Consider the following 11,652-nt stretch of genomic DNA (forward strand, 5'->3'; position numbering starts at 1 on the left):
GATTTACTGTATAACAAATCGTCTATACCACAACGTATTTGTTACCAGATATATATTTAATTGTTATAATTAATTACACATCAACGCTCGAATTTGAAGCAGCGCCATGAACGACCCGCGACGTGCTGCCACCTTGAAAAACGTTGCGCATTTGCCAATTTATTTGCACGTTACAGACCGAGGGCTATCACAAAGGTGCAATTATATTTATACCTAAATACTATTTAACCAAACGATGTTCATTTTAAGACAAATTTTATCCATAATATAACTGAAAACTATATGTCATTATAAAATATTCCAATCCTTTTGCTTTTAATGAATAAATAAGAAACACCGTCGGTCGTAGCACTTGGCTGAAAAAGTGGTTTTGCGCACTTATCAATCGTGCGCTTTGAGTGGCGCACCAGTCGTTGTAATCAAACTGTAGTCGTTAGTTTTAAAACATTTTTTAATAATATTTCTAATGGTGATTGAACCATGAAACTTTGTATGTAGGCGTAATTTTAACGCTAAATTAACTGAAATAACCTAGAACCTAGAATAAACGATCCCCTTAAATAATGCAATTGTATTACTACATTTGCCTGCATGAATGCACACGTTCACACAAACACACAATCAAAACACATGCACATGCACATGTAAAACCATCTTCAAACATGTGTATACAATATTCATTCAGGAGAAACCCAGTGTCTTTAATAAACCAGGGGTCGAAATTAGCGGTATCCCGATATCCGCGGGATACCAGATTCTTGTGCGGGATACCAGATTAATTGCTTGGTATCCCGCCGGATAGTAAAAAAAAAATCGTCATAATCGGGATAGTGGTTGTTGAGTTATCAACTTTATACGGCAGCGCATCTGAGCAAGTGCGAGAGCGCGAGTGCGCGCCCTTAGTTACTAATTTACTATGTCACACTAGCGTTTTTATACAGCAGGCATAGCATATTTGCAAGCGCAAGCGTGGCCGATGTTGATCATAATTGTGAACATGTGTATACATTGTATCATGATTGTATCAAGCGAACCAGACAATGCGTCTAGACAATACGTCTGCAGTGTACTGTGGAGGCGTATGTGTATATATCAAGAGTAGATAATAACACATGTGTGTTATTATCTACTCTTGGTATATATCTATGTTAAAATGAATGTCGCGAATGCACTCAGCCCACTAATGATTAGACGCGGGAGCGAGATTTTTATACTAATAATTACATTACATATTAATAATTTTCAAGGCTATTATTGGCATATTTCAAGATTTTGGATACCAACATTGTTGAATATACTATCCAAAAATCCGGGAACCAGAATTTTTGGGGATACCAAGATTCAATACCTGGTATCCCGAATGGATACCATAATAAAAATCTAATTTCGACCCCTGTAAACAGCTGTCCATTTGATATTGGTGGTTGCATGATATAACTGCCACTCAATGGAAATGCCAACTGTTGTTATAGACTTGTGTCGGCTCTATAGAGTCTCTGCCAACACAGGTTTTATGATGATGGGTACACAGACATACTATGCATATATATATAATCGAGAAGTAGATAATAGGGAAGGAGTGTGACTTCATTACAAGGGAAATTCGTCATTTACTAGGCCTTAGATACCTACGATTTACTACACGTAACTCACCAACTGAGCTCAATCGTACACAGTACATTCACCTAGCATCGTGCAAAATCGTTTCCTCGTATACACCTGCCAATCCGGAGATACAGACTAAAACGTAGCGACACGATTATCCATTCTGTTGCAGCAAATCGACTCCATAACGCGCTAACTTGAAACAATAGGCAGTACTAATAACTCTTCTGCAGTCTTGTGCTCGGCGATGCAGTGTGGCTCCGCTGGGAGATTGGACATCGACGCCACTCGGGCGAGCTAATCTTTGACTTATTTACAGCTGGTATGCCCCCACGCATGCACGCCCACCGCCAATCAGCAGCAGCTCCAGTCTCTAATCTCCCAGCGAGCCACGCCGATTGCCGAGGGGCGGCAAGGTCGTTGTAGCTGCCTATTGTTTCAAGTTAGGGAGTTATGGAGTTGATTTGCTGCCACAGAATGGAGAAATCGTGTCGCACGTTTTAATCTGTACTCCGGATTGCGGGTGTATACGACAGAAACTTTTTCGCACGATGCTAGGGATGTACTGTGTACGATTCGAGCTGCAAGTTGATGAGTTTACGCGTAGTAAATCGTAGGTATTATAAGGCTAGTAAATAACGAATTTCCCGTTGTTTATTGAAGTCACACTCCTTCCCTATTATCTACTCCTAATACATATATATTTCTTTTATTCCTTGGTAGTGTTTTACAGCTTCAACAAGTGAGTATTCGTATTTCGGTGAAATATTCGTATTCGCATTGCATATATCATGATCGTGATACGTATCGTATTCGTGACCTAGTGTAATTGTTACAGCCCTAATAATATATATACATACATACATCTATAAGCCGACAAAAACGACAGAAACTAACTGGGTACCTACATGTATGCACTTGACAGGTAAGTCTATGTAGTTGAATAGTTCATGGTGAAACTTAACAGACATGCAGCTGCTGAGGAACACCATGACCTTTTTCTTGCGGTTTTTCTTCAGGAATGTGAACAACAGAAGTAAGCGTTTCTCTGATGGACAGACCACATAACCCTGAAATGAACAATGCATGTATGAACCAGTCAATAAGATATCGAATTTACTGCAATAAACCACCATTTCTGTCCTACCTGGGTTCTCCCCACAACCTTCCCATGAACACATAATTGTTAATTTCCCACTGTTTCAAAAGTATCCCTTTCTGAACCCCCCCCCCCAATAAAAAACACTGTTAAAATATAAATTGTCTTGCCCTAAACACAAAATAAAATATGACACTTAAAGAGGTGAGAATGAAACAAACCTGCTCGAGTCCCTCCACAGTTGCCTTGTCACGCTGGTCATCCACACCAACATACAGTGGCTCTTTCTTCAATGCGATTCTTGCTAGATCCTCTGTCCTGCGCGTCTGTGTCGCGGAGAACAGCATTGTTTGTCGTCGCTCTGAAAAACCGTAGTCGTGTTTCCTCATAATTATGTTCCTAACACAACTCTGCACATGTTCCTAGCACATGTGTCACAGTCAATGCCATAGTGTGCAGATGACTGTGCGTGCATGTGTTTGCATTATAACGAACACATGAATTGTCACCTTATACTTTTCTATAAAATAAGGAAGAATGCAGAAACAGAATAATGAAACTGATAGAGATGACTAATAGAAGAGGATGGAGCAAGTTAGCCTGGTAAAGTGCAGGAATGAGATAAGGAGAGATGCAAGAAGGAAATCGGCATAAAATTGTGGCATCGGAATGACAGTAGGTGAATACAGATAGCTAGATAAAGCGTGCAGGTGGCAGATGGAGAGCAACCGACTAGATGTGAGATAGATATCAGCATTAACTAAGGTACGTAAAGAAATCATTTTGTACGGACGGTCACCATGTCAACCACACTCACTGGGCAAAAGTCGCACAATTGCCTTCATCTCCTCCTCAAACCCAATGTCCAGACATCGGTCTGCCTCATCAATAACCAGACATTGAAGGTTCTTGTACATGAACTGTGGTGTGTTCTGTGATAGCAGTAAACATTTACTTAAGTTAAAAGCATGGTAAGCACAAAAACCCGCTACATGGTATATAAATGGAATAGCAGAACCTGAATCTTACAAACAGGAAGCAAATAGCAAGAATGTTGTGCAAATACAATAAAATTGGGAGGAATTACTAAATTGACACTACACTCCTAAAGATAACCTCCTGCAAGGTCTCACCTGCAAATGGTCGAGCAGTCTGCCGGGAGTTGCTACCACTATGTTAATACCCTTTGCAAGTTTCTCGCGTTCTGCCTGTCTATTGCCACCTCCCATAACGAGCCCATAGGTCTGATGATGATACTGTAGCAGTTCCTTCAGCACCCCAAACGTCTGCATAGAGAGCTCCCGGGTTGGAGAAATTATAAGGACTCCAGTTCCTGTAAAGAGGTACAGGATGAAAAAATTAAACATGACAATATAACAGCATATTGAAAAAAATCAGACAATAAAACACATTTAATGGATATGCGGTATGCTAACATGAGATACGATGTGGCACAAAATAACGCCAGCACCATAAAGATATATCTCAGGATCAGGTCAACATGAAGATAATATTAATTAGACAAGATGTAAAAAGCTTATAATAACATATAGATAATATCAATCACCATTTCTCGGCATGAACTTCAGTTTGTGCATGAGCTCAATGGCGGGTATCAGGAAGCCAAGAGTTTTGCCACTACCGGTGCGAGCCGCCCCCAGCAGGTCTCTGGAACATCATAAAACCATTCACTATCACTGTAACATTTCTGAAACACAACAGCACTAAGCACGTAACCACAAATAACCATATTTCTAAGTACAAATATGGGGGGATAGTACAGTAGATTAGAAAAAAATCGTTCAAATTGTGAAAAAAGTATGAAAATTGGTACACTTGCATACTTTTGTATGCTCTTTCATTTAAAAGCAGGAACCGACCGCCTGCCCTTCTGCCCGGCCGACCGTTGGATGACACCTATATACCTTCTTCACACTTCATTTGCGGGGGTATAATAAACATTATTAATAGAAAAACATTAATTCGCACATGATATGACAAATTTATCATAGCATACAATTTACAATATCTCTCTTTCTGTCTGTGTATCGCTATACGTATCGTATCATGACCTGCATACTGAGATGCGTATCGTATCAAGACCCTAGTGTATCATTACACCTCTAATAGCCTCCTGGTTTGCCTTGATGCCCTCCACGTAAATTCCATGTTTTGTATGTATTCCTCTTTGTTCCACATTAAAAAATGTTGTAAAAAGTACAGACATTTTGACTTGGTGCTACACAATGGTGGGTCATATTGCCTGTATTTATATTTTAACAAACCAAAGCCAACATTTGCCGTCATAAAAAATATAACATCGAACCCTGCATTAAGCGAGGGACACACCATGCGAATTTCGCTGCGATCATATCCACATCGAAATTTGAGGCGAAAATATTCGCACCCTCATGCGAAAGTTGAGCGGACACACCATGCGAAAATATTCGCACGACCACAGCGGACACACTACACATGCTCTACTGTCGCCACACGGCTCCAACAGTCATATGGTCACGTGATTAGCATACTCATCAATGATTCGCTGCATTATAACATCGGCAGGCTTGATTTTCGCTTCCACGGACACACGATGCGAATTTGTACGCAGCGGTAAAAATCCGCAGCAAAAATATCAAACATGTTTAATCGCTGCGAATTTCGGTGCAGATGAAATTCACAGCGAAATTCGCCCGCACTTGAGCGGACACACCATGCAAATTTTGCTGCAGACGTGCAAATAAATTCGCATGGTGTGTCCCCCACTATACTTATGGACCATTTTCATTTACATGGGGCCACTACATCACACCTGTGGCTGGATATTGGCGATCTTGCTCCATGAGAACTCAAACTCTGCCATAGGCACCTTGGCCTGCTTCAAGAAGCGAAGGAAACCTAGCTCCTCTGGCCGCAGGATTAGCAGAGCATGCCCGACTCCTCCCTCCCCACGTGCTGTTCGGCCTACACGGTGGATGTACTCCTGAAGAAAGGAAATGAGCTTATGAATAAATATATGCAAACAACGGCATACGAGATACAACCTGTGCAGCTGTACAGCAGACTGCTAGACATACAAATGATGAGAGTTATATCATGGGATATGATACTGTTACAAATAAAATGTCATTGGACAGCATTCTTCAAATGTCAAATCACACGAACTTTGACAACCTTGACAGCTCATTGTGGTCAAAACAATTTGTTCGTTCACGGAAGATATAGAGACGTTGAAAATTGCCAGGACTGGCGCAGGTTAATAAGTCTCATATTAAAACACAAGACACACAAGTTCCAATTATAAATTACGCGGCCATTATTGCGATCTATACTTCAAATGATCAATGACATAGCTGATAACAGATACAAACAAAACATGGTGAAAATGTTGAATTACGATTTTTCTCAGTATAAACAAACACAATGCCAAACTGGCAATTCGCGAATCCCCAGTGTGAGAGAGAGACTAATTTAGACAACAGTTGTAGTATACAGCTACACAAGAACATGCCATGGCAAGCTAAATAATACTATTGTTTAAGTTAAACAAATGTCTCGAAACTGCGTTGTCCACAAGTTGTCGCAGATTGTCACTCAGTGCGGTACATGTACTGCCACAAACACAAATATAGTATTGTTGTACAGTATAGAATCGTTATGTGCCGTCCGGCGTTATCGCAGGCGTTAGGCAAGGCTCGACACTAACTTCTTTTTTTTCAGTGGCCGATCGGCGCCACCAAATCATTGATTTTCAATTTTTGGTGGCCGAAAATGAAAATCTGGTTGGCCCGAAAAAAACAAAGAAAAACATTATAAAATCTTATCTCAATCCGCTATTGTATATTATTTGAAATTGGGCTCGTCTGATGCACTTGCACAAGTCTTTTAAAACAAACCCCACACAATGGCACACACTGACATTGAGATTGCAGGCATACATTTCGAATTATCCATCCACCGGCATCAATTTTCACCAGAATCTTGCATACATTTTCTACTTTCACTCATTAGTTATCTAACACGCGGGTGCACATGCTATCGATCCAGGTTCAGACGTTCAAGAAGATCAATTAGAGTCACAGAGCATGCAAAATATTAAACAAGTAACTGTAAAAAAACAACATCACATTTGTCTTTTCGATGTTAAATAAAACATATGACATTTAATCTTCATGAAAGTTAAATGTCTGGCCAGGCTTTGAAACTGTATAATAAATATTGCAGATTGAATAAGATAAAGTAGGAACCATAAGTATTATCAACAAGAGCGGGGTCCGCATGCATTCTAAAAAGAAAAAGCGCCATGTGTCTAAGCTTCATATTTCGTTTGCGTAAGGACAGAGAAAATGCATAAATAAACTTACATAAGCACTAGATATTACACTTCGGATTAAAATAACGTGATAATCTTCATGGAAATAGCTTCAGTTATTCGTACCGCGAAACTTCCTCGAACGTGGCAGTTCGCTTCGGATCGAAACAGTGCGCACCAGTGCAGCTAGCTAGCAATCAGCGTGAGCCAGACGCTCCCGATTTTGCCCATGTTTCCCGCGTTCCCGTACCGGACCCTGTCCCGGGACGCATGTGTGTCCCGTATTTTTAACATTTTTGAACAAACCTAGCATCAAAAAAGCGAAAGAGAATTTCATCATTTTTTATTTATGACAATTGTTGTGCCTTCGAAACTCGCCATCGCTTCGCGTTCATTTTACACACGCTCCATCAGTAACATCTCAGCTAGAGCTCATTGTTAGACGCATTGTCTGGTCTCGTGATACAAGTAATCACATGTGTGGCTGACGCTTGCCAAAACTATGCTATTGTACTGGTGCCCTCGCCCGCGAAATTGCTTGCTCTGCTTTTGAATCGAGTTGCACGATAGAAACCAATATTTTTTTATCCACGTTAGACCACTTCGAAATTTTCAGTTGCCGATCGGCCACCAAATTTCAACTTTTGGAAATTGTTGGCTGCGCGCATCAAGTTTTTGGGTGCCCCGGCGCACGCGGCCACGCTAGTGTCGAGCATGGCTATAGGTATCCTGTATATGTGCGTGCCTTAGCGTGCTCGGCGCGCAGTATATAGCTATTGTTACTGGTGCCGTGCGTGCTTGCGCGCGTACTAGCCATCTTATTGGTGCGTGCGTCGTTCTCGGCGGGCGTTATAGGTACCTGTTATCGTGGGCATGCGTGTCTGCTCGGCCGTATATAGCTATCGTGCTTACGTTGCGTGCGTGGCGTTCTGCCGGGCGTATAGGCTACTGTTATCGTGCGTGCGTGCTTCGCCGCGTATATAAGCCTTTCTAGGTTATGTGCTGCGTGCGCTATCTCGAGGGCGAATATCAGGTAACCTGCTTATGTGCGTGCAGTGCTAGGCGCGCGTATATAGCTATCTGTTATGTGCGCTGGCGATTACTCGCGGCGTATAGGGTACTCTGTATGTGCGCGTCGTTGCTCCGGGCGGCGTATCTAGCTTCATGTATGTGCGTGCCCGAGTAGCCGTTCTCGCGGGCATATATTGGGACCTGCTTATGTGCAAGTGCTGTGCTCGCGCGCGTATATATACTTTTGTTATAGTGCCGTGCGTCTCGCGGGGGCGTATAAGTACGTATTTATGTGCTGGTGCTCGCACTGCGTATAATCAGCTTTAACTGTTATGTGCATTGCGTTCTCGCGGGGGTATAGGTACCTGTTGATGCTGTGCGTGCCTCGCGGCGTATCATAGTAACTGTTATGTGCAGTAGCGTGGGTCTCACGGCGGGCTATAGCATATCTGTTATGCGTGTAGTGCGTGCTCGCCGCGACGTATATACGTACCTGTGATCTGCGTGCGTATCTCCGCGGGCGTATAGGTACCTGTTATATGCGTCGCGTGCTCGCGCGCGTATATAGCTTCTGTTTATGTGCGTGCGTCTCGTCGGGGGGCGATATGCGTACTGTTATGTGCGGCGTGTCGTGCGGCGTATATAGCTTCTGCTATTGGCGTGCGTGCTTTCTCGCGGGAATTGGACCTGTTATCGTGCGTGACGTGCTGCGTCTGCGCGTATAGAGCTTTGTTATGTGCGTGCGTTCTCCCGCGGCGGCGTATAAGTACCTGTTATGTGCGTGCGTGCTCGCACGCCGTAGTAGAGCTTCTGGTTATTGCATGCGTTCTCCTGCGGGCGCTGCGATTAGGTACCTGATCATGTGCGTGCGTGGCTCGCGCGGCGGTATTATAGCGACTCTGTTATGTGCGTGCCGTGCGTTCTCACGGGGGGTATAGATATCGGTTATGTGTCGTGCGGTGCTCGCGCACGTATATGGTACCTGTTATATCTGCGTGCGTTCTCGCGCGGCCGCATAGTACCTGTTATATGCGTGTGCTCGCAGCGCGTATATAGCTTCTTTATGGTGGCGTGCGTTCTCGCCGTGACCGCTATAGGTACCTGTTCTGTGCGTGCGTGCTCGCGCGTATATTAGCTATCTGTTATGTGCGTTGCCTGTGGTTCTCGCGGGCGTATAGGGTACCCTTTTGTTATGGGCGTGTCGTGCGTTTCCGCGGGGCGTATCGCTTATTGTTATGTGCGTCCGGCGTTCTCGCCGGGCGTATAGGTACGCTTATGTGCTGTGCGTGCTCATGCGCGTTATAGCTATTCTGTTATTGTGCTGTGCGTGCGTTCTCGCGGCGTAATAGCTATCTGGTTATGTGCGCGTAGCGTGCGTGCCGGCGCGCTGTGAGTTTTGAACGCTTGTTACACGTCGCGTTTACGTGCAAGAACGGCACGTTGAAAATGTCGTGTTTAGACTCCACGATAAATGCGTGTTTGTGCCATCGTTCCAATGACCGTTTGAAGTACGCCACGTTCGACTGGCCGATGGTATTAACCTGACCGCCAGGTCGTGCAAATTTTCACCGTTTCTATTATCTTCACGTGACGGAAATATTAGCTAGTTTGTAATGTTTTATGGCTGGCCACTTTGATCGCCCTTGATCACATGCATCACGTTGTGTGTATAAATAGTAACCACAATTACGTCTGTCAGTCAATTTTCAAGTCTGCTTATTGAAGTGTATTAACGAAGATATAAGCTATTTTTTAAGATAATGACCGGCGGCCATTTGATATCAGATGAGGATGGCCGAAACAACGCACCTTGGATCACATGCATCACGTTGTGTATGAAATACGTAACCAAATTACGTCTGTCAGTCAATTTTTCAAGTCTGCTACGAAATTATTAACCGATGATATAAGCTATTTTCTAAGAAATTGACGCGGCATTTTTTAAATTCAAGATGGGGCCGAAGTGTAGTTGTGATCGCGTGTGTCCTCTGCTTTTAAATGACAGAGCCATACAAAAGTATGCAAAGTGTACCAATTTCATACTTTTTCACAATTTGAACGATTTTTTTCTAATCTGACTGTACTAATAAGGAGAGATGCAAGAAGGAAATCGCGCATAAAATTGTGGCATCGCGAATGACAGTAGGTTGAATACAAGAGCTAGATAAAGCGTGCAGGTGGCAGATGGAGAGCAACCGACTAGATGTGAGATAGATATCAGCATTAACTAAGGTACGTAAAGAAATCAATTTTGTACGGACGGTCACCATGTCAACCACACTCACTGGGCAAAAGTCGCTACAATTGCCTTCATCTCCTCCTCAAACCCAATGTCCAGACATCGGTCTGCCTCATCAATAACCAGCACATTGAAGGTTCTTGTACATGAAACTGTGGTGGTGTTCTGTGATAGCAGTAAACATTTACTTAGTTAAAAGCATGGTAAGCACAACAAACCCGCTACATGGTAATAAATGGAATAGCAGAACCTGAATCTTACAAACAGGAAGCAAATAGCAAGAATGTTGTTCAAACACAATAAAATTGGGCGCAGGAATTACTAAAATTGACACTACACTCCTAAAGATAACCTCCTGCAACGGTCTCACCTGCAAATGGTCGAGCAGTCTGCCGGGAGTTGCTACCCTAATGTTAATACCCTTTGCAAGTTTCTCGCGTTGCTGCCGTGTCTATTGCCAACCTCCCATAACGAGCCCATAGGTCTGATGATGATACTGTAGCAGTTCCTTTCAGCACCCCAAACGTCCTGCATAGAGAGCTCCCGGGTCTGGAGAAATCTATTAAGGGACTCCAGTTCCTGTAAAGAGGTCAGGATGAAAAAATTAAACATGACAATTATACCAGCATATTTTGAAAAAAATCAGACAATAAAAACATTTAATGGATATGCGGTATGCTAACATGAGATACGATGTGCACAAAAATTAACAGCGAGCACCAAAGATATATCTCAGGATCAGGTCAACATGAAGATAATATTATTAAGACAAGATGTAAAAAGCTTATATAACATATAATAATATCAATCACATTTCTCGATGAACTTCAGTTTGTGCATGAGCTCAATGGCGGGTATCAGGAAGCCAAGAGTTTTGCCACTACCGGTGCGAGCCGCCCCAGCAGGTCTCTGCGAACATCATAAACCATTCACTATCACTGTAACATTTCTGAAACACAACAGCCACTAAGCCACGTAACCACAAAATACCATATTTCTAAGTACAATATGGGGGGAGGAGAGGGGGGCGGGTGGAGAGGCTCTAATAGGCAAAAGCAGTTCAGTCCTTGTTAATGGTCAACAATCCATGTTTAAACCCTCCTCTGAGCGGTCAAAAAGGTTATCAGAACTTACTCTTCGCACGTCACGGAAGTTAGTTTTATGCGTCCTTTCAATAATGTGATAAAACTGATACGCGTCAGCGACTGAAACAAAAAATTTTGCACTCGGTCCATTAGACCATGTCCTCAGAAAATGTCTGATATCTGGACCTTTCCCCCACTGCCCTTTGACATGTGACTCCAATTTTGCGCTGGTGAGGGCTTCCCCATCACACTACACATCGAATATTAAGAGCGTAGTGTCGAGCCGTTGAATTTGCTGCGC

At 43.0% G+C, this 11,652-nt stretch overlaps 1 protein-coding gene across 1 annotated transcript in view; it reads right to left on the reverse strand.

Moving 5' to 3' along the window:
* Positions 1–11,652, reverse strand: part of LOC106812560 (ATP-dependent RNA helicase HAS1-like) — a gene marked incomplete in the record, with an annotated part of 27,986 nt that overhangs the window by 3,517 nt on the left and 12,817 nt on the right. Inside the window, 5 exon segments of the mRNA XM_014816459.1 lie at positions 2,514–2,675; positions 2,926–3,065; positions 3,522–3,636; positions 3,838–4,037; positions 4,272–4,372. Coding sequence (XP_014671945.1) covers positions 2,514–2,675; positions 2,926–3,065; positions 3,522–3,636; positions 3,838–4,037; positions 4,272–4,372 — 718 coding nt within the window.

This window comes from Priapulus caudatus, unplaced genomic scaffold, assembly GCF_000485595.1.
Source record: "Priapulus caudatus unplaced genomic scaffold, Priapulus_caudatus-5.0.1 Scaffold661, whole genome shotgun sequence".
Classification (NCBI taxonomy): Eukaryota; Metazoa; Priapulida; class Priapulimorpha; order Priapulimorphida; family Priapulidae; genus Priapulus; species Priapulus caudatus.